The sequence below is a fragment of the Schistocerca cancellata genome, chromosome 3 (assembly GCF_023864275.1).
Source record: "Schistocerca cancellata isolate TAMUIC-IGC-003103 chromosome 3, iqSchCanc2.1, whole genome shotgun sequence".
NCBI lineage: Eukaryota > Metazoa > Arthropoda > Insecta > Orthoptera > Acrididae > Schistocerca > Schistocerca cancellata.
The window spans coordinates 147653289-147673532 of NC_064628.1; the positions used below are offsets into that span (position 1 = coordinate 147653289).

Here is a 20244-nt window from a genome sequence, read left to right on the forward strand (position 1 = left end):
TATGTTCACGAGCGTAGTAGGAAACACGAAAACTAACGCAGGCTCATACAAAAGTTTGGTGCAAAACATTTACCATCCATGTAAGATACTTCCATGTATAACATAACGAGCTGACTTGAAAATAGTTAAAGGATTAGCTACTTGTTGTTTGACCAGTAGGAGTTCCTTCTAAAACTCCGAAAACACGGGAAAAAATATGCAGCAGTTTCACTTGACACACAGTTTCATCTACCTCGTCGACACTGTAGCTACAACAGACGTACTATTTAGTTTTAAAGAATGAAACACGTAAATTTTATGCTCTGGAAAGGTAGCAGAGGCTACATGGCCGAAACGTGGAACGTAAGTTCCAAGTTGTGTGCAGTAAATTACACGACTTGATAGTTGTCAACTGAAGAACTTCACCGTCAGTTCGATTCAGATGTAACATTTCTAGGCGAGATAATGTGCCATGGCACGTAACTAAATGCTCAATGACAAACTGTAAGTAGGAGACCTAATATAGTAACAACTGTGAAATGCAGTATCCTCTGTAAAATAGTTGGACTTTTCAGAGTCTTCGACAAATTGTGTCTGTGAGACATTACTGGCTCGCTTGCTGTTGTAGTTACGTCTTAAAATGATTAATTCGTTACAGCAGCAATGGGTGGCCTACGGGAAGAACCTTTGCTGAATTACTGAACAATATTTGGACATCCAATTTCGGAATTCATGGGAGTCTAGAAATCCTGTTTAGATGATGTGATGGTTATTAATAATTATATTGAAGGCTTATTCCAAGAATAAGTTGTCAACATTTACAATGAAAGAATATAATATTTTTTGTACTGCTGAAGTTGAAATTTACCTGTGCCACATACCAAAACTGGAGACTGTTGTTTTTATATCTCACCTAAATCACTGGGGAACAGGAACTATTTCACACATGATTGTGGCCTGTGCAATAATCCCTAGCAGCTGTATGTAGTCTAGGAGGAAGGTGGGGGTTGTAACTGGAGACAGGATAACTTCGCTATGTTGTTTTCTATAATCATCATAGCTGAAAACCCTCAATTCCGTTTTCAGAATAAAAAGAACTAGACTCAAATGTCAAAGAATTAGCAGAGTTGCACATGGTGCTGTTTCAAATGTAGCACAACGAGAAACAGGGATGGGAAGAAGGTCTGTATTGCTTTAAAAACGAACATAAAGCTCATAATGAGTATTAGAAAACAAAAATTAAAAGAAATTATTGAAGAGGAAAAATATACTAATCTAAATAATTCTTTTCATTTCATTACATCAGATAACTGATATAATTAACAAAATGGTCTCTATCACCCACAACGTTTAATTATTCTGCTTGTGGTCGTCTTGTTAATGCCAAAGAAGTCTCCAAGGGACAGAAAGTTATCACCAGAGGCGCAGTGTCTGAGAGTCAACAGTGGCTAAATCATTAATGGAACAGAGCCGTATTTGAAAGAAACAAACTCACACAGGAAAATTGGTATGATTGTTCAAGTGAAATTTAAAAACGTGTCTTAACTTCCACTCCTCCCAAATGTTGTGATCATGTAGATTCAATAACTAAAGATTCCTATTGGCTGAATGACAACTGCCAACGCTCTTACAACACACAGGTAAATAATATTATAATGATGAATATGGTTGTGCTTATGTGGACAATACGAGGGTTGGAACTTAAATAGTGTCAACACTGCTGTGGAGACACTATGCAATCGAATCCACTATTGTCGCTGATAGCACACGTTGTTGACATACCTACCTTACCTCCGAGCAAATAGAGTCGCCCGTCCCACGTCACCGGCGTGCGCACAATCGAGGAAAACACAGTCACTTGTGAGCAAGCGGTCTAACGTAACGGTGTCACTAAGTTTTCGATACAGGAACAACAGAGCTGGATCAAGATTGAATGAGCCAGAGGTCGTACAGCACGACAGTGTCATCAAGGTCTTCAAGAGGCGTGCGAGGATCGGCGTTGCCGTACAGAACAGTGGCAAGTTGGGTAAAAGCTTTCAACGAAGGTCGGCAAATGTGGTAGACATGTTTCGGACAGGTCTTCCTAGCGTCTCTGAAAAAGAAATGCATGCTGTTGTCGCGTTAGTGAACAGTGATCGACGCCATACGATAAGTGAGCTCGCCCACGAAACCGGATTAGCGCATACGACCGTGCTTCACACCCTGAAGGACCACCTGGGCATGCGAAAAATTGCATCACGATGGGTTCCGGAAATGCAGAAATGGATGCCCAGACGCAATTGGAGCACTATGAGCGTCAAGGAGAGGCTTTCTTACGCCGTATCGTAACACTGCATGATACATGGGCCACATCGTACGAGCCAAAACTGAAACCCTAATTCAACGAATGGCGTCATTGTGGGTCGCGGTGAAAGTCGGAAGTGCGTCGGAGCCACAGTATGGTGAAAGTTACGGTGATGCTCGTGTACGACTGTGATGGTGTTAACCTAACGCATTACATTCCTCATCGGCAGACCGTCAGTGCCCAGTATTACCGTTCGTTTTTAGAGCATCTCCTGCAGTCAGCTTTACGAAAGAAGCGCCGACACCTTCTGCGCCCCCCACAACCATCATTTTGCACGACAATGCGCGGGCGCATACTGCGCAAGCTGTGGCTGCTCTGTTAGGTCGATGGGACTGGGAACTATTGTGCCATCCACCATACTCCCCGGACGTAAGTCCTTGTGACGTTGATTTGATTCCGAAGATAAAGGAACAACTTTGTGGCATTCGCTTCAGAACTGTTCCAGAGATTCGACAGGCAGTAGACCGCTCCATTCGCACCACCAATAGAACAGGCTCTGCTAACGGTATATTACGCCTTCCACATCGCAGGCAAACGGGTTCTACACAACGCTGGTGACTGCTTTGAAGGACAGTAACAGATGCAAATATGTAACTCTTTTGTATAGGTTGTGAATAAATAGTAGCCACTATTTAAGTTCCAACCCTCGTACTAATAACTGAGTAACACAATCGCTACATTCTACAGCTGAAGAAGCATTATGTTTTCTTTTTCTTTAAAATAAAAAGGTACTGACCTCACTCTTAATGCTACTGCGTTAAATTTAGCTTGAGGAAGCACAAATACTTTACATTTTTATGGGGATAATGGTAGTTGGGAGACAATTTTGATGTTCTGAAGCATTAATGGGCGTGTAATCTTCTGAGTGGTTAGCGCGACGGAATGTCAATCCTAAGGGCCCGGGTTCGATTCGCGGCTGGGTCGGAGATTTTCTCCGCTCAGGAACTTGGTGTTGTGTTGTCCTAATCATCATCATTTCATCCCCATCGACGCTCAAGTCGCCGAAGTGGCGTCAAATCGGAAGACTTGCACCCGGCGAACGGTCTACCCGACGGCAGGCCCTCGTCACACGACATTTACATTTTCCTCTTAAAGTATTTACTAAAACATGAAAAGTTGTTGAAAAATGGCAGATAAGAGTGAACATTAGTTTCTACTACAGATAAATTGTGGCTGAGAGAACTTGTGACATTTTTGTTCCATCGAAGAGCTTTACATGAAAAATCCAGATGTTTTTGTCTAATATGAAAAACATGTCAGCCCAAATAGCGACCGAGACTGGTGTGGTTTTTCGCTCTGGTTGGGCCCATCCTGCTAAATAAAACGGAGGAAATCCATCTAATACTGTAAAAATCATAACAACGCCACAATAACGACACTACTTTGGCATGAGTTATCATTTTCCGCATCTAGTTCACACAAATAACACGAGAACACTACAATCGCCTATATCATTCACAGGGTACTGATAGCAAATGCATATTTCTACAAGGAAATAGTTTATTTTAGGAAACAGTCTCACCTTTCAGTCGTATGCACCACTCACTTACGAGATATTAATGATGAAATACAGCTTCCTTCGACAGTCAAAACATAGATATAAATTCGAAATCACGTAGCCTTCAAAATAATTAGGGTGAAGTATCACTTTATCCTCTTCTTTAATGTAACGAACAATCCTAATGAAATATATTTATCTGATTCTGTAATTATTCCTGTCATCGTATAAACGTAGTCTCCAGATAAACTAGGTAACCTGGTCCGAAATCTCCGGTTAAGCTGTTCCTCTTTTATACCCCGGTTAGGGGTTTTGCCGCGTTGGTACAAAGCGTTCCCAGCACTGTTCTGAGAATAAAGCTTAAGCGGCTGTTAACAAGAGTCTGTACAACTGACGCTATGTTCTCAATAAATTCTGCTGTCACAACTGTTAATTCCTTCTGTTAGCTGGTTTCTGTGTAGTGACGCATTCTTGTGGTGTACTAATCTCGTTTTTATTTTATTGACTTGTTTATTTAATTTAATCTGCAGCATAGCGACTGTTTTTAGAGTTTAATTTTCATTTCTTTCCAAGTTTGCTAGCTTCATATTTTTGTGTTGTTCAACTTCTTACCTTTTAATTTTAATTATAACTGCGTTACCAAAGGTGACATCATTGCGTCTTTGTGCCTCAGTTTAGAGTAGTACCGTCTTTTTTCAATGTCGTTTAAAAACGTTGTAATTTCTTTGATGATCATAATCAGTTAAATTCTGATGATCATCTTGTTGGCCGAAAAACGGTCAACTGAATAAAGTAATACTGTAGACGCAATATAGTGATTTTAATTTACTATTATGCTCTTCTACCCAGAAGCGGCAGAAGAAACGGTTGGACTGACAAATGTGGAACAAATGTCCGTCTTTTACTGTAGACTATTGCGACACAAAGCAAAGTCTTTGTTGTACTAAGAAGCGGGGGAAGAACCGGTTAATTTGGAAAATGTGCCATCGCGGTACAGACGTCCGTCTTTTACTGCAAGCTATTGAGACTAAGGAAAGTCGCCACAACACATTTCATTTAACAAACAATTTTTGCAATGCAAAATTACTGCGATGTAAGTCACCATAAAGTCAAGAGGAACACTTACGCTGCAAATAAAGTCATAGCCGGCCCAAGGTATTAGAGGATAGAGGAAGAAATGAAGTGGTCATGCTAGTGGCAACGTGATCAGGGAGAGCTAGGTTAACTGGCCAGGTCGGGTCAACTGGTACTTGCTTGTAAGATTAGTGGAATTTGTTTCCTATGTCTTCCATCAGATGGCTCAAGAAGCTCTTCACCTCTAAGAATTTTTGTTACTAATAAAGACTGAAAAGCAACAAACGATTCTTTTGTTTGGTTCCATAGATCAGACGTTTCCTTCCTGCTCATTTTGTTTACTGCTCCTTTGTTATTTCAAGAATTTTGCAGAAGTCAAATAAACAGCTCGAACTGTTATCGCTGTACAGCAAGTTGACATGTTTTTGAATAATCTTTGATTAAAAGTTTTCTACTGTCATGGAAAAGAAGAATGTGTGGTTACTTTAACGAGACACCAAGACAGTTGGGTTATGTGGGCCAGTCTGCTTAACATCAATATAATTTTTTACCTTTGAAATTTATACATCTCTTTAATTTCGAAAATACTGTACATCATTCGTTGTAATAATTGTGATGAAGTGTACTTTTAGACCTAGTTTATTTGAATCATAAATTTTTACTTTACGATGCCACAAATTTTGTCAGTGACACCGCCATAATGCAGTAATAAAATGTAACCCTTAGATATTGCCGTTTATAGGCCTTTCAAGTCCTGCTGCAACAAATCCTGCGTCAGGTGGCTACTAAATCATCCCAGCCAGACACCCGATATCTATGACATACTAGACCTAGTTGGTGAAACATTTCAATCTGCTTTCACTCCCTCTAATATCACCAATGAATTCAAAGATACGGGATTAATGTCTTTCTATGATGATAAATAGATGAAAAAGATTGTCTGTTCATTTGTGATGAGCCATCTAAGAACTGAAGTTGTTTCAGGAAGTAATGTTGCTATTACATTTCCAGGTTTATTTCTGCCATCATCTCCTGCCTCTGTTCCTGATTCAATTTCTTCTACCTCTAGTACCGTTGTTGGTAGTAACATTCCTTCTTGTTCTCATGAACAAGAACTACAAGCAGAATTACCTGTGAGTGCTGAAGCTGCTTCTATACCCACAGTTTGGTACCTAGGAAAGAGAAATTCCTTGGCGAACGAAAGGAGAATCTCTTATTCTTACCAGTTCATCTGCGAAGACCCACCTGGGAGAACAAGCCTCTGCCACAGAATAAAAAAAACATAATTAGAAAAACCTATTGCTTTAGATCTGGATTCATTGTTAGATAAAAGCACGCCTTTGGAATTAAAAGAATCTCACTATTCTTCGAACAAAGATGTTGAAGAAGATGACGATTTTTCAAAAATTTAAGAGGTTGACTTAGTAATCGTTAAGGCGTATGAAGTAAAAAAAGATTCGGTTTCAATTTTGTTGATAGGTCAGAGAAGTCTCTTCGATCTACTTTTCAAGTGGCACATACCTTCCAGCAGATTTTCTGTAACAGATGAAAATGCATATATTGCCACTGCTGATATAATTACAAAACTTTCTCAGCCCTTTAGTTATTTATGTCATCGAACTGAAGACCTCATTTAATGTTGATTTGTGTGAATGTAGCATTCGCTAAGACTGTTTTTATTTAAAATTTCAACAATTGTATTTCATGCATCAACAACTAACAACTGAACGTTATTGCAACGTACTTTGAGAATGTTTTGAAGTTAAAATTAAATTTATTTAATGCATTTCCAATGATTTTATTGTCTAGACCACTTAACCTTACTAGTTATTCCCAGTTGACCTTCCCAGATACGTTAAGTGGCCACTTTGTAAATCAGATAATTACTTCAGATTTCACAGAAAACATTGTAAATGATACGTGTAACTCATATTTACTATGATATTTTATGTCGTTATGTTATATAGCTGATGAGTAAAACTAGTTTTTAAAAAAGTTACCTAACTCTACTCTTATGAAAGTGATACATGTCACTACCGCTTTGAAGTCGCATCCAAGTGACTTTAATGTTTCTTGTGACATTGATGTTCATGATATATTCTTGTCATAGAACAAGGAATTATCTGCGATTAGTAGTGTGAGAGCAGTTCTAATCCTTATTTTAATCAACGGTTTTCCCAAAGTATATTCAGCCTGTGGAACTTCATCTTTTGGACAAATGAACAAAAGGTCCTCTAGAATGGTTTAAAATACTCTCCATCACATCCTCCACCTGAAGTGCAACTAAATGTGATGAAAGGAGATATAGAATAAGCCTTAACTAAGACACTACCACAGAATATTTAGTTGTTTATGCTACAGAAAGGAAAAACCATTTGAGTGTAACACACTGCTGGCTAATGATTTTCAAATTGTCAAAACCATTGTAAAGAAATTACATGACCACAGCTCATTGTCACAAAATCTAATAAGGCAATAGTAGTACACCTATGAATAAGTGTGATTGTGTGGACAGAGGCCCTACTAAATTATTCAGATATGATATTAAACGTGTAACCAGTTGATGCAAAAGCAGATTTTCTTATTTTGAATCAAAGCTGTTAACTATTATGAATGTAGTTCCTTTTAGACTGTATGGGCTTCATCAACTACATAAGAACGTTGTATCCATCCACCCAGTTTTACTGTCATTCACTGTTCTATCTAACTGACTAGCTACAAAATAGGTCACTTTAATTGAAATCAAGACTAAATTCAAATCAAAGCATGGTGTATCAAATTTAGGTGACCTTCTAAATAAAATAAAAAATCTATCTCACACAGGGCTAAATTAAATTCCTTTAATGTCTGCAGTCTCTTTTAGAACGGACCCATGTAAAAATGTGTTGATATTCCGACAGAGTTGATATACAGATCTAATATCAACCTTACAAAATTGAATGATTTGATACTGGCCACTCAGTTACGCTTAGCAAATTTGTATTTCCAGTTTCAAGGTCCTTTCTAGGGACAAGTAGATTGCTTAGCTATTCTGTGAATAAAGAACTTTTGTGCACAACTCAGATATGTAGAAGATGTGATGTGCATATGGACATTCACTACAAGACAACTCAACAAATTCTTGCATAATTTAAATAGTCATCATAAAAATACTCTGTTTTCAAAGTAAATGTTTAACAAACCCATACTCGTCCTAGATCTCACTTCAGATACCAGTACACAGACACATTGTTTCAGAAAATATAGAAACACTAAATCTGCAGTAACAGTATCACCTGCTTGGTCACAGTACACAGGAGCACATGACCATGCAATTTTCCACCGAATGGTGGGCCATCTTATATCTGTATCCGTGTTCAAATAATATTTCAACGCAGAATTCCACACAATAAAATTTATTGCCCCAACCAATAGACACAGTCTTGGCTGACTAACCACATCTCCCATAGGAAACCAAATTTGAAAATTAAACACCTCCTCTATTCTCACATGCTGATCCTTCCATTGTCTGCAATAAATGGTGTACAACACTATACTTAGGACAGGTATCACAGAATGTGACAAAAACACTGACATCCAGCAACTGTGGGATGTCCTAATACATGAAGACGCTACAACCCAGTGTATATTCAATACCAAAGATAACTGTGTTGTGACTCCACATTTTCATAGCATGTACTGAGTGAAGTCCAGAAGTACCACCCACTATCCCATGTACTTCACTTAGCAAATAAAGGCCAAAACCTCATCCTGTTGGAACTCTGGGAAGACAGTAAATATCTAGCCCATATTGCTGATTAGATCTTAAGTGACCAAACACATCTGAATACTTCTCCACTTCTAAACCTCATATTATCCTTTGAGTTTCCCACTCTGTCTGTTCTTTCCTATTCCTCCATTTTCGTGTCTTTATTACTTTCGTTATATTTTATTGTGATTGCCTTTGTACTCCATATATTATGTTGATAATTGTTTGTTGTTTCTTTTCTCATCGAAGATTTATGGGACATAATCTAGGGAGCGTTCATACCCAAAATACAGCACCAGTAACTCTCTCGCAGTTATGGACGGCTACATAGGCAGCATGGCTCAACATGTCTGCAGGGGATTTTAAACGACTTGTTGAGTCCATGCCACATCGAGATACTGGAGTTCACTGGTCTAAAGGATGTCCAACACGATATTAGGACGTATCCCACGAATTTTGTTACCTGAGTGTATTTATCTTGTGTGTTCCCGCAGATATAGAACCTATCTCATTTTTATTGTGCTCTACAACAACTTCTTTTTCAGTGAATTTGCCTGTTATAGTAGTGAAAGTTATTGCATGATAAGGTTTTTACTGGTATATCCACTTTTTGTTCAGCGTCCGTCTCATACGAGCATAGTGTCATAAAAAATAACTCTTTCTGTGCTGTAACATTGTAAAGTTGCCTTTTAATATTCTTCATATAATAATATTTATATTTTATATTCTTTCCATGCTTTAGATGCTGACCTTTTTACCATTTGTACTAGTTTTTATCTTGGCATTCTCGTTTCGTTCAAAAATATTAAGCCTTTTTATTTAAGGCGGAATTTTGTGTTTTGTGGTTGTTTGTAGATATGAGGATAATTGCACTCACAAGTGAAACTATTCTACTAGATAAATTTTAGTCTTCATATGTGTACGCCGTCTGGGTAAAAAAGTACTTTCCTAGAAAAATTACATTTTAACTATTTACGTGCGATCACCTTCTACTTCTCTGAAAATATCAGGCATTACTGAGGATCAAATAAGTAAAAGCAAAAGGTATAGTAGAAATCCATGGATAAGAGAGATGGTATTGAATTTACCTGATGAAAGGAGAAAATATAGAAATGCACCAAGTGAAGCAGGTGGAAGGGACTACAAACATGTAATAGTGAGACTGACAGGAGGTGTGAAATGGCTAAACAGAAGTGGCTAGGGGTACCCAAATCTTGGATAAAGACAAGTACCGCTCACACAAAGACTGAAGAGAAACAGCTGCATGAATATCATAAGTTCACAATGCAAATCAGTACTAAGCAAAGAAGGGAAAGCTAAACGGCGGACGGGACTGCTACAGTCGCAGGTTCGAATCCTGCCTCGGGCATGGATGTGTGTGATGTCTTTAGGTTAGTTAGGTTTAAGTAGTTCTAAGTTCTAGGGGACTGATGACCACAGAAGTTAAGTCCCATAGTGCTCAGAGCCATTTGAACCACTTTTTCTAAACGGCGGAAGAAATACGCAGAAGGTTGTTCGAGGAACATGAATATTTAAGAAAGGGAAAAGAAAGTAGGTAAAAACCAGTTGCACACACGATACTGCGAGAAGATATTAGACCGGCGTCTGAATGACATAATGGCATTTGGATGAAAGAATCTGAATGACATACAGCACCGTTAAACCGAAGACTACTCATAAATCGTTCGCTTTGGGAATGCTAGAATAAACCTGCACTTGCGACGTGTTACGTGCTCTGAGAAGACCAGACTTGTATGATGTTTATACGTCCAAACATTGTGCCGAGTTGCGACAGCGAAAGTAGGGGAAACATACATGTTATAATGCAAGTATTACTGTTATTAGAATGGTGTAGACTTTAGAGATAGATGTTGGTTTAGAGGGTAATTTCCGTCATGAACGCTGATTACAATTTTAGTATACAGGCAAAATTGAATAGCATATTTCATATGACCTGCAGACATATTTCAAAATACCTGACATGTTCCGTCTATGCCAATGAAAAGGGACACAATATGAGTTTCACAGCATTAAACGTATGACTTTATTGTGAGTAATCAAACAAATATGTACATTACATAATTATAAGCGCATGGAAAATTCCTAAGTAATACACAGTTCACATATATATGCACTTTTCACCGATTGACAAGCAGCACAAGGACAGTCACACACTTGCAATTTTAAACTGTAATGAAGTCAACCAAGACATTCTTAGTTATTACTCAATCGTCTACAATATACACCGCAGTTGGTTCTGTATGCAAGACACTTAACAATAGAGACATGATCATACACAAGACGTGATCCAACTGTCTTACAAGAGTCTGATATGATGGAGCTCCTAGGTGCAGCAGTTAAAGTGCAGCTGAAGTTGTACACCCTGTAGTGGCAGTCCTTGTTGATCAAGCTGTAGATGAGCTAGAGGCTGCAGTTGATCCTGATTTACTTGCACATCCAGCACGGTATGGCCAGTCACACACTTCCAGAGTAGGGTTGAAGTGAAGTCCAGCAGGACAGTCGAATGTGACAGGTTTCCCATGGTCACATTTGCAGAACTTGGTGCAGTCGGATGCATGGGGAAGATGCTTAGCAATAGAGTTCTCATCTTCATTTTGTGGGCACGAGCCGACAGCTGGGCAGTCTCCTGAGGGAGCCACTGTTGGTTTGGCAGTTGAACTTGGTGCAGCTGTTGGAGCAGGTGTAGTGGCAGCGCTTGTGGGAGCAGCTGTGGAGCTGGGAGCTGATGTTGGTGCTGATCCACCTGCACAACCTGCATTTTCTGGCCAATCACACACCTCCAGAGTAGGGTTGAAATGAAGTCCAGCAGGACAGTCAAATGTCACGGGTTTACCATGGTCACATTTGCAGAACTGACTGCAGTTTGAAGCATGGGGAAGGTGCTTAGCAATAGAATTCTCATCTTCATTTTGTGGACATGTACCGACAGCTGGGCAGTCTCCTGATGGAGCAGGTTTAGCTGTTGAGCTTGGTGCTGATGTTGGAGCAGATGTAGTGGCAGCACTTGTAGGTGCAGCAGTGGAGCTGGGAGCCGAAGTTGGTGCTGATCCACCTGCGCAACCTGCATTTTCTGGCCAGTCACATACCTCCAGAGTAGGATTGAAGTGAAGTCCAGCAGGACAGTCGAATGTCACGGGTTTACCATGGTCACATTTGCAGAACTGACTGCAGTTTGAGGCATGAGGAAGGTGCTTAGCAATAGAATTCTCATCTTCATTTTGTGGGCATGTGCCGACAGCTGGGCAGTCTCCTGATGGAGCAGGTTTAGCTGTGGAGCTTGGTGCTGATGTAGGAGCAGCTGTAGTGGCAGCACTTGTAGGTGCAGCAGTGGAGCTGGGAGCCGAAGTTGGTGCTGATCCACCTGCGCAACCTGCATTTTCTGGCCAGTCACATACCTCCAGAGTAGGATTGAAGTGAAGTCCAGCAGGACAGTCGAATGTCACGGGTTTACCATGGTCACATTTGCAGAACTGACTGCAGTTTGAGGCATGAGGAAGGTGCTTAGCAATAGAATTCTCATCTTCATTTTGTGGACATGTGCCGACAGCTGGGCAGTCTCCTGATGGAGCAGGTTTAGCTGTTGAGCTTGGTGCTGATGTTGGAGAAGATGTAGTGGCAGCACTTGTAGGTGCAGCAGTGGAGCTGGGAGCCGAAGTTGGTGCTGATCCACCTGCGCAACCTGCATTTTCTGGCCAGTCACATACCTCCAGAGTAGGATTGAAGTGAAGTCCAGCAGGACAGTCGAATGTCACGGGTTTACCATGGTCACATTTGCAGAACTGACTGCAGTTTGAGGCATGAGGAAGGTGCTTAGCAATAGAATTCTCATCTTCATTTTGTGGGCATGTGCCGACAGCTGGGCAGTCTCCTGATGGAGCAGGTTTAGCTGTGGAGCTTGGTGCTGATGTTGGAGCAGCTGTAGTGGCAGCACTTGTAGGTGCAGCAGTGGAGCTGGGAGCCGAAGTTGGTGCTGATCCACCTGCGCAACCTGCATTTTCTGGCCAGTCACATACCTCCAGAGTAGGATTGAAGTGAAGTCCAGCAGGACAGTCGAATGTCACGGGTTTACCATGGTCACATTTGCAGAACTGACTGCAGTTTGAGGCATGAGGAAGGTGCTTAGCAATAGAATTCTCATCTTCATTTTGTGGACATGTACCGACAGCTGGGCAGTCTCCTGATGGAGCAGGATTAGCTGTTGAGCTTGGTGCTGATGTTGGAGCAGATGTAGTGGCAGCACTTGTAGGTGCAGCAGTGGAGCTGGGAGCCGAAGTTGGTGCTGATCCACCTGTGCAACCTGCATTATCTGGCCAGTCACAGACTTCCAATGTGGGGTTGAAGTGCAACCCATCAGGACATACAAACAGTACAGGAGCTGCGTGATCACATTTGTAGAAAAGTGAACAGTTTTGGCTGTCTGGTAGATGGTCTGTGTGATCCACTGGATCTACTGGCGGACAGTCGCCTACAGGTGATGCGTGGACGGCAGCAGTAGCAATTACGACCAAGACGGTCGTTAACACACTTGCTGAAATAGAAGAAATGTCAACGTTAACTATCTTTCGCTGAGAGACATTCTGTTTGTTCAAATTTACTCGTTATGACAGCATACTTTATACACAACAGTAAATTTTCTGTACTATGACTCAAAAGGAATTATGGAATTGTCGTGGTCATTATGCGCTGAATAAGTATGTTTTGCCCTCTGCTGTTATACTGGGTTATACTGGCTGTTGGCTGCCACTTCATACTCCCTTCGAAGTACTGTAGAAGTGTGTTTTCTTTTTTTTCTGGTAAGTTTAAAATATAGATGGAAATGAAGTAAAACGAACCAAAATAAATAATTTCCCAATGCGCATATTGCACCCTGTACCCAACAGCCTTCCTGGTTTATAAACAGTTATTGGTAATTATTTCTCCATATATTTCTAGAACGAATAATACAAGTTATGTATGGCTTCTATGAAGCCATAACAGATCGTTTTACTTTAAACAAAAATTCCAGTGACCATGGCTCCACAGTACGCTGGTAAAGTCCTGGAGCTATACGTTTTAATTCCGGAGTCCCGACAAGGCTTCTCATGATACACGTATTTTGTGCAGCAGAACAGAGGAAAGCTGGTGGAGAATGACGTGCAGTTGACGAAAGTTTAATGGGGGACATTTATCTTATACCAACCCCCTTTTGTTTCCGCCTTTCCAGTGAAGCCATGACAAGTAAACACTTTCACAGTTGGACTCTACGAATGGATTTTTTTCGTCTGTCAGGAATAAGTTTATTTAGATGCCAAACTATACCATCAGCTTGTATTCGAAGATACCAAACTGAATTACTCTTCCCATTACTAAAATATTAACTCTAACGCTATGTTAATGTCATTATTCCCGTACATATCTCTGGCAGCAAAAGAATTTCCTTCCGTTAGTGTTTCACTGTAAGCCCGAGATGAATTCTGTGAAAAAGTTTGAAAACGTGCTTGTTGATGCAAATGCTAAGCGTGAGAATTGCTGAGTTAGTATTCATCAAGTTTAAATTCTGGCCGTTACATACAGCTCAGTAATTTTTGATAACTATAGAAAAATCCAGTTATGTAACATTAAATGGCATGATCTAACATCTAATTCTGATCAGACTGTTGCAAAATTTACTTGCTCAGGTGATCTGTCTTACGAAGACAAAAGTGTTTTATGGGTTATTTTCTGAAACCACAAACTGACGGTACACAGCGCTGCAGGAAACGTTTATATGACTGTCTGATAGTCATAGAAATTCTTGGTTGGAATATCGGCAATATACGGATAAGGATGGGTAGCTTCCCACCTTAAGATGAAAGGATAAGTTGAAGACAGGCACAACGAAAACAATATTAAATGTTTAGCATTCGGTCAATGCCCTCTTCCGAAAAGGAAATACCCACATACATACACGCACACAAACACACACACACACTCTCTCTCTCTCTCTCTCACACACACACACACAGACAGACACAAACACGAATTCATTCACACAAGCTAGGACACCTCACTCGCACATGACAGCCATATCCTGCTGCTCGAGCTGCAATTCCAGCATGCTAGTCCGAGCTGTTGGGCGTGGCTCTTATGTGTGCTTGAGGTGTGCTATTTTGTGTGAATGAATGTGTGTGGGTGTGTTTCCCTTTATAGAGAAGGCTTTGGCTGAGAGCTAAAAATGTAACAGCCTGTCTGCTACCCAATGTGTCGTATTTATGGTGAGAAACAATCTGTCCTTGTCGGATAGTTGTAGGTAGTGTAAAGTACAAATAATCTTATTTTTCCTCCTTACATTCGTAGCTGAAAAATCGAGATCGTTCCAAGACCTTTTTCACATTAGGCGGATCGTTTTAAAGTGATCTGTGTCCAGAGTGTATTGCACATGAGGAAGGCCTTGAAAACCACTGTCTCCTCTATGATCACTCACTTTCGTACAGCAATACCGGTTAACTTCTAGATCAGTTTCAAGATACTGTAAATGTATGGAGTGAGCTACATCCAAAGGTATGTAAATTCGGACGCTCATTGTAACTTCAAGTAAATTTTAAATGGATTACGAGTAGTGGTATGATAATGCTGTCCCTGTCGTGTTAACTGTTTAGCCAATCATATTGGCATTTAGGTGTTAAAAACTTTCAGTGAAGATTATTAAAACTCCCATTGCTTGTACTGCCTACCAACGGCAGTAAGATCACTACAACAAAGACGTTACTCGCTGTCGGAAAGCCAGAATTAGGCTCGGATTGACACGAGATCTCTACAGTCGGCGCTGTTGAAGAAGGTTTAATATCAGAAACGTTTGTTACATCATATTTTCCTGAAAAGATAGTGGCACAAAACCAGACCAAACGCTTCATATTTTAAGACAAAAGCACGGGATCCTTACAAAAGTCATAACTGGAGTATTCATACGGCTATATAATATCACAAATACTTTCAAAATTATGAATTCCATATGGTGTAACACGTGTTTGAAACTAATGCAGGTGAGCCCGTCCTCATGATGGAAACAATGAAAACTATTCATTATGTACGTTTCATGTTTGTAAACAGAAATATAAATACTCGTCGATAACATAAATACAAGACAGAACAAGAAAAATAAAAAAATGAACTAGTATGAACAGCGCAGCAAATAGGAAACCTAGCACAGTGTACAATCCTCTACTTTCTACTTATTGGTTTAAATAATACAGCAACACTAAGTACCAATTTACCCAGATAGTTGGCAAGATAGAAAATACATTGCGTGAGAAACAGATACCAAATTTCTAAGTTCTAAGAGTTTTCCCAGAGTTCTAGGGCTTTGGAACAATTTGATAGTCCACAGTCATAATTACGGACTTTTGGATTACATCATTAAATGTTTTCCATCTATCATTAAAAGGAATGACTGTGACACTGGTAATTCTACCAGAAAACCAGAAAATTTTTCAATCATTCGGTGTATGCTTAGTGTTTGCTGTTTAGTTGCTAAGGCTGACCCACGATGGAGCAAGGAATGACGACAAATAATCTGTCCTAAGTAAACAATCCTCATTTACAGAAAGTATAATTCAGATCCACACGTTTGTTACGAAAACCAAACTACAGACTATCTACATCATTTTCTAGCTACAACCATCTAATTCAACTTAAATAGTTTGTGATTTACTATGTGAAACACAAGTTTGACGAGTAATGTAGAGCGAAAGCAGCCATTAAATTCTACAAGGCTACAGGAACGCTCCAGTGGACCTTCGTAGAATGAATGTGGTGTTTTTTCAAATGCTATAGTATCTTTAAACAGGATTCACAATCAACCTTTTGTGAAATAAAGTAACCGTGTGAAAGAAACAGTATTACATAAAGCAATCTAACAGTCACGGTTAATTAGCTCACCTGTTCTAGTCGTTAAATGTTAGCTCACACCCCTAAAGTCGACAACATACAATTTATGCACGGATTAGGAAAAACAGCAGTTAGATGTAATGAGATGAATGAATTCACTGCTGCTATGAGTATATTAAAAACTAAGTGGTGCTTGCAAAAGGCGTGCCAAGCACAGAGTTAAACAGTAATTTGAACAGAAATAAAAAAAATTATACTTCTACAATGATCAGCAAAACTTAGATATTTTTCGTTGATAATAATTAAGCATTTGCAAGCTTAGAGAAAGGTTTTGACCGAGTTGACTCGAGTATTCTCTTTGAAATTCTGAAGGAAGCGAAACTCTATTTAATAATTGTACAGAAACCAAAAGGCAGTTATAAGAGCAGAGGAGCATGAAAGGGGGACTGGGAAGAGCAGTTGAACAGAATAGACAGTGTCTTGACAGGAGAGTATAAAATTTTTTTTAACAAAAGGAAGACATGGATAATCGAATGAAGTCGAAATCAATCGAGTGGTGCCGATGGAAAAGTAGACGATAAGTTTTGTTATTAAGGCAGCAAAATAAATGTTGATGGTTATAGTAGAGAGTATATAAAAAGTATACTGATAATGGCAAAAAAGCGTTTATAAAGAAGAGTATATAGATTTAAGTGTTAGGAAGTCTCTTCTGGACGTATTTGTACGGAGTGTAGCTATGTGACGATAAACAGCTATAAGCTGTCTATATAGAAGCTTACGAAATGTACTACAGAAGACTGCCGAAGGTTAAATAGATAGATCTCGTAACCAGTTACGAGGTACTGAATAGAATTGCGGAGAAAAGAAATTTGTAGCACAGCTAGACTAAAAAAAGGGACCTGTTGCTAGGCCACATTCTGAGACATCAAGGGGTATCCAGTTTAGCGGTGGGGTGCAGTGGGGGAGGAGTAAAAATCGTTGGATGAGACCAAGAAATGAATATAACAAGCAGATTCAGAAGGATATAGGCTGCAGCAGTTATTCAGAGTTGAAGAGGCTTGCACAAGGTAGAATAGCACGGAGAACTGCAACAAACCAGTCTTCAGAGTGAAGACCACAATAGCAACATCAATAATTTCGGCTCTTGAAATGTTCAACATTCAAAAAGATTTCCTAACTTTATCTTACGATTCAGGGTGAAGAAATGCAGAAATTGAGGTGGGAGCATTGGGATAGTCGTTTATTTTCTGAGTCATTCGAAGTAAAGTCTTTTAATGCTGTTACCGTTGCTTTAAGCACAATGATAAATCCATTATTGTGTACATTACGTCCAACAGCTCTTCTCAGGTACAATTATGCAAAGAAGTCCATAAGATGAGTCATCTCAATGGTATGAGCAAATGTGGGTTGGATAACTCTTTAGAAAAACTCAGCAGCATACGAAACTATAATACCTGTTAAACTACACATTTAAGAAGAAACACCTTTAATTTAATGAAGTGTTTGTAAAACTTAACATTATTGCAGTGCTCCTATAGAAGTGGATGAGCAGAGAATTTTATAACAAATTAACAATCGAGTCAGTAGCAGAATTACAGAAGAAAATTTCTCAAGTTCTGTGTAGTAAAGTATTATGCAATCAATACGGAACTACAAGTTGGATGGAGGGAAGAGCGATTTTTGTTTAACATGCAAAACTGCAATGCTTAACGTTTATTAACAGTGAAATTCTGTCGCAAAATAGTGCCTTATATGACCCATCTAGGCAAAATTATAGTTTAATAAATGAATAAAAATAATGCTTACCATGCTACAGGAAAAACTTCTGTCAAATACCAGAGTGGTAGAATAAGAAACTAAACCGAGTGGTCTCAATCACAGAACATCCAATAAGCACTCAGTAAGTCATAGCTGCTAATAAATTTGTGACTTTAAGTAACGAAACCATAAGTTCTATCTAACATTGTCCTAATTTCTTATTTCATCTCTTAATTAACTGAATGTTGCTTTAATTACAGTTATTAATCAACAAATCTGAAAACAGGTCACAAGTGGTAAACTTTCTGCAGAGACGAAGTACACAAGAAACATGAAAACGTTGCACCCTATTCCCAGTGGCAATCCCCTTGGGGATCCTAAATAAACAGACACAGAAACGTATGTGGTATAGAGTCGATCCCTAGTGCATGTCTAACACATCTGTATAGGGAACCCTTTGAAAGATAGCAGAGGCAAACACAAACACAGACGGTAAAATAAGCTATTGCTGTAACTCACCTCGTACATTCATGTCGGAAACGCGTCGGAGATTTCGTCGGTTCTAAGCGAATGCGCCTACTATGGATAACCAGTGGCGGCTAGAGCTTATATATCACAGCACGTATGGAATTATCACAGTGAAACGAGTTATCTTGATCTTATCTCGCAAAGTGCAACAGGTGGTATGCCACGAACGGGAAATGCCAAATTTCGGAAGGTTACAGTGCGAAAGCAATACGCCCATTCTTTGACACGCTCTTTAGATTGTATCTCACGTCATCTCATTACGTACGGAGATACGGGGATATATTTGGCTGGGAAATGCACTATGCGCTTAGTTACAGCAGTTGACCCCACCACAAGCACGTATTGATTGCGCATGACGGAAATAAAGATTGCTGTTCTTCACACATATCAGATATTTCTGTTATTATGTAACATTTCAACATTTTGATATGTACCTGGAAGTCGGTTACGATGCAAAGGAATAATGGATATGCAGTTCACTTATTGGATGTTGGAAAGAGCAATAACATGCAGCTGCATGGGTTTATGCAATGTACGATCATACTTTTTTATAAAACGTACCTATTTTTTATAAAATGTAACAATAATTGTCGGGATGATTTTTTAATATTCACAGTAGTTTAACAACGTATCTAGCTTAAAGACGCCATTGACTTAAGTTATTCTCCACACTAATTGTTCCTTCATCAGACGTATTAAGGTAGATAACTATTCTCATAAATCTTTTAGTAGACGTGACGGTCTAGCAAGTTGAGTTCTGGACTCCATTCCGAGATATCTCGGGTTCAATCCTGAGTGGGAGTGGGGATTTCTTCTCGTTCCAGTCCGTCCAGGATGAACACCTGTCCACTCGCCCTGTTATCAGTTTGAGTTAAGGGAGATCTTTCCAGCGGATGAGGGGCCATTATACAATCAAGTTTGTTGGACAAAGAAATCCAATCAAATACTGGACAAAGATGTTTTACGCGGAGCAAAAGGGTGGTATTACACTCTCATCCAATATTTCGTCAGAGTTTCAGAATGATGTACAATGACTTTTTATTGTGGCCTGAAACTGTGTATTACGATTGGATTATGTTTGCATTTGGAAGAGGAACAGAGTCGTTTCACGGGGATATAATAAAAGCCTACAACAAAATTTGTTCACGGAAGCTGCAAGTCAAGAATGTAAAGTCGTATGAAAATTACTTGCGAATAAGCGAGAGTACATTTTAAAACGTGCTCAGGATAGTGGCTTATCTATATCAGCAAAGGACAGACACACCGTAACGTTGCTATTTCTTGCAGCAAGAGAGAGGTACTCTACAATGCAGCGCTCGAATACCGCAGTGCACATTGACAAAAAGGAATACCAGAAATGTTTGAAGCTGAAGGCAAATACCTGTTTAGTACTTACTAAGGCCATAAAAATATTTTTATTTCTACATAAGTTGTAGAATTTCTGTTTTC

The 20244-nt window shown here is 39.5% G+C and overlaps 1 protein-coding gene and 1 long non-coding RNA gene across 3 annotated transcripts in view; one reads left to right on the top strand and one right to left on the bottom strand.

Moving 5' to 3' along the window:
* Positions 1-10659: 10659 nt before the first annotated feature.
* On the bottom strand, positions 10660-18844 carry LOC126174765 (probable chitinase 10). Of its 2 annotated transcripts, none has more exons than XM_049921103.1 (3): positions 18787-18844; positions 12344-13192; positions 10660-11416 (listed from the first exon to the last, which is right to left on the bottom strand). In XM_049921103.1, the coding sequence occupies exons 1-3, from the start codon at positions 18797-18799 to the stop codon at positions 11049-11051; spliced, it is 1230 nt and encodes a 409-aa protein (XP_049777060.1). In that variant the 5' UTR covers positions 18800-18844; the 3' UTR covers positions 10660-11048. The 2 variants fall into 2 exon arrangements, with proteins under 2 accessions (XP_049777060.1, XP_049777059.1); XM_049921102.1 differs by having other exon boundaries at positions 12035-13192.
* LOC126174766 (uncharacterized) overlaps positions 12503-20244 on the top strand; it is a 254952-nt gene continuing 247210 nt past the window's right edge. Inside the window, exon 1 of the long non-coding RNA XR_007535482.1 lies at positions 12503-12601. This is a non-coding gene — a long non-coding RNA (uncharacterized LOC126174766). The remainder of the gene's footprint in view (positions 12602-20244) is intronic.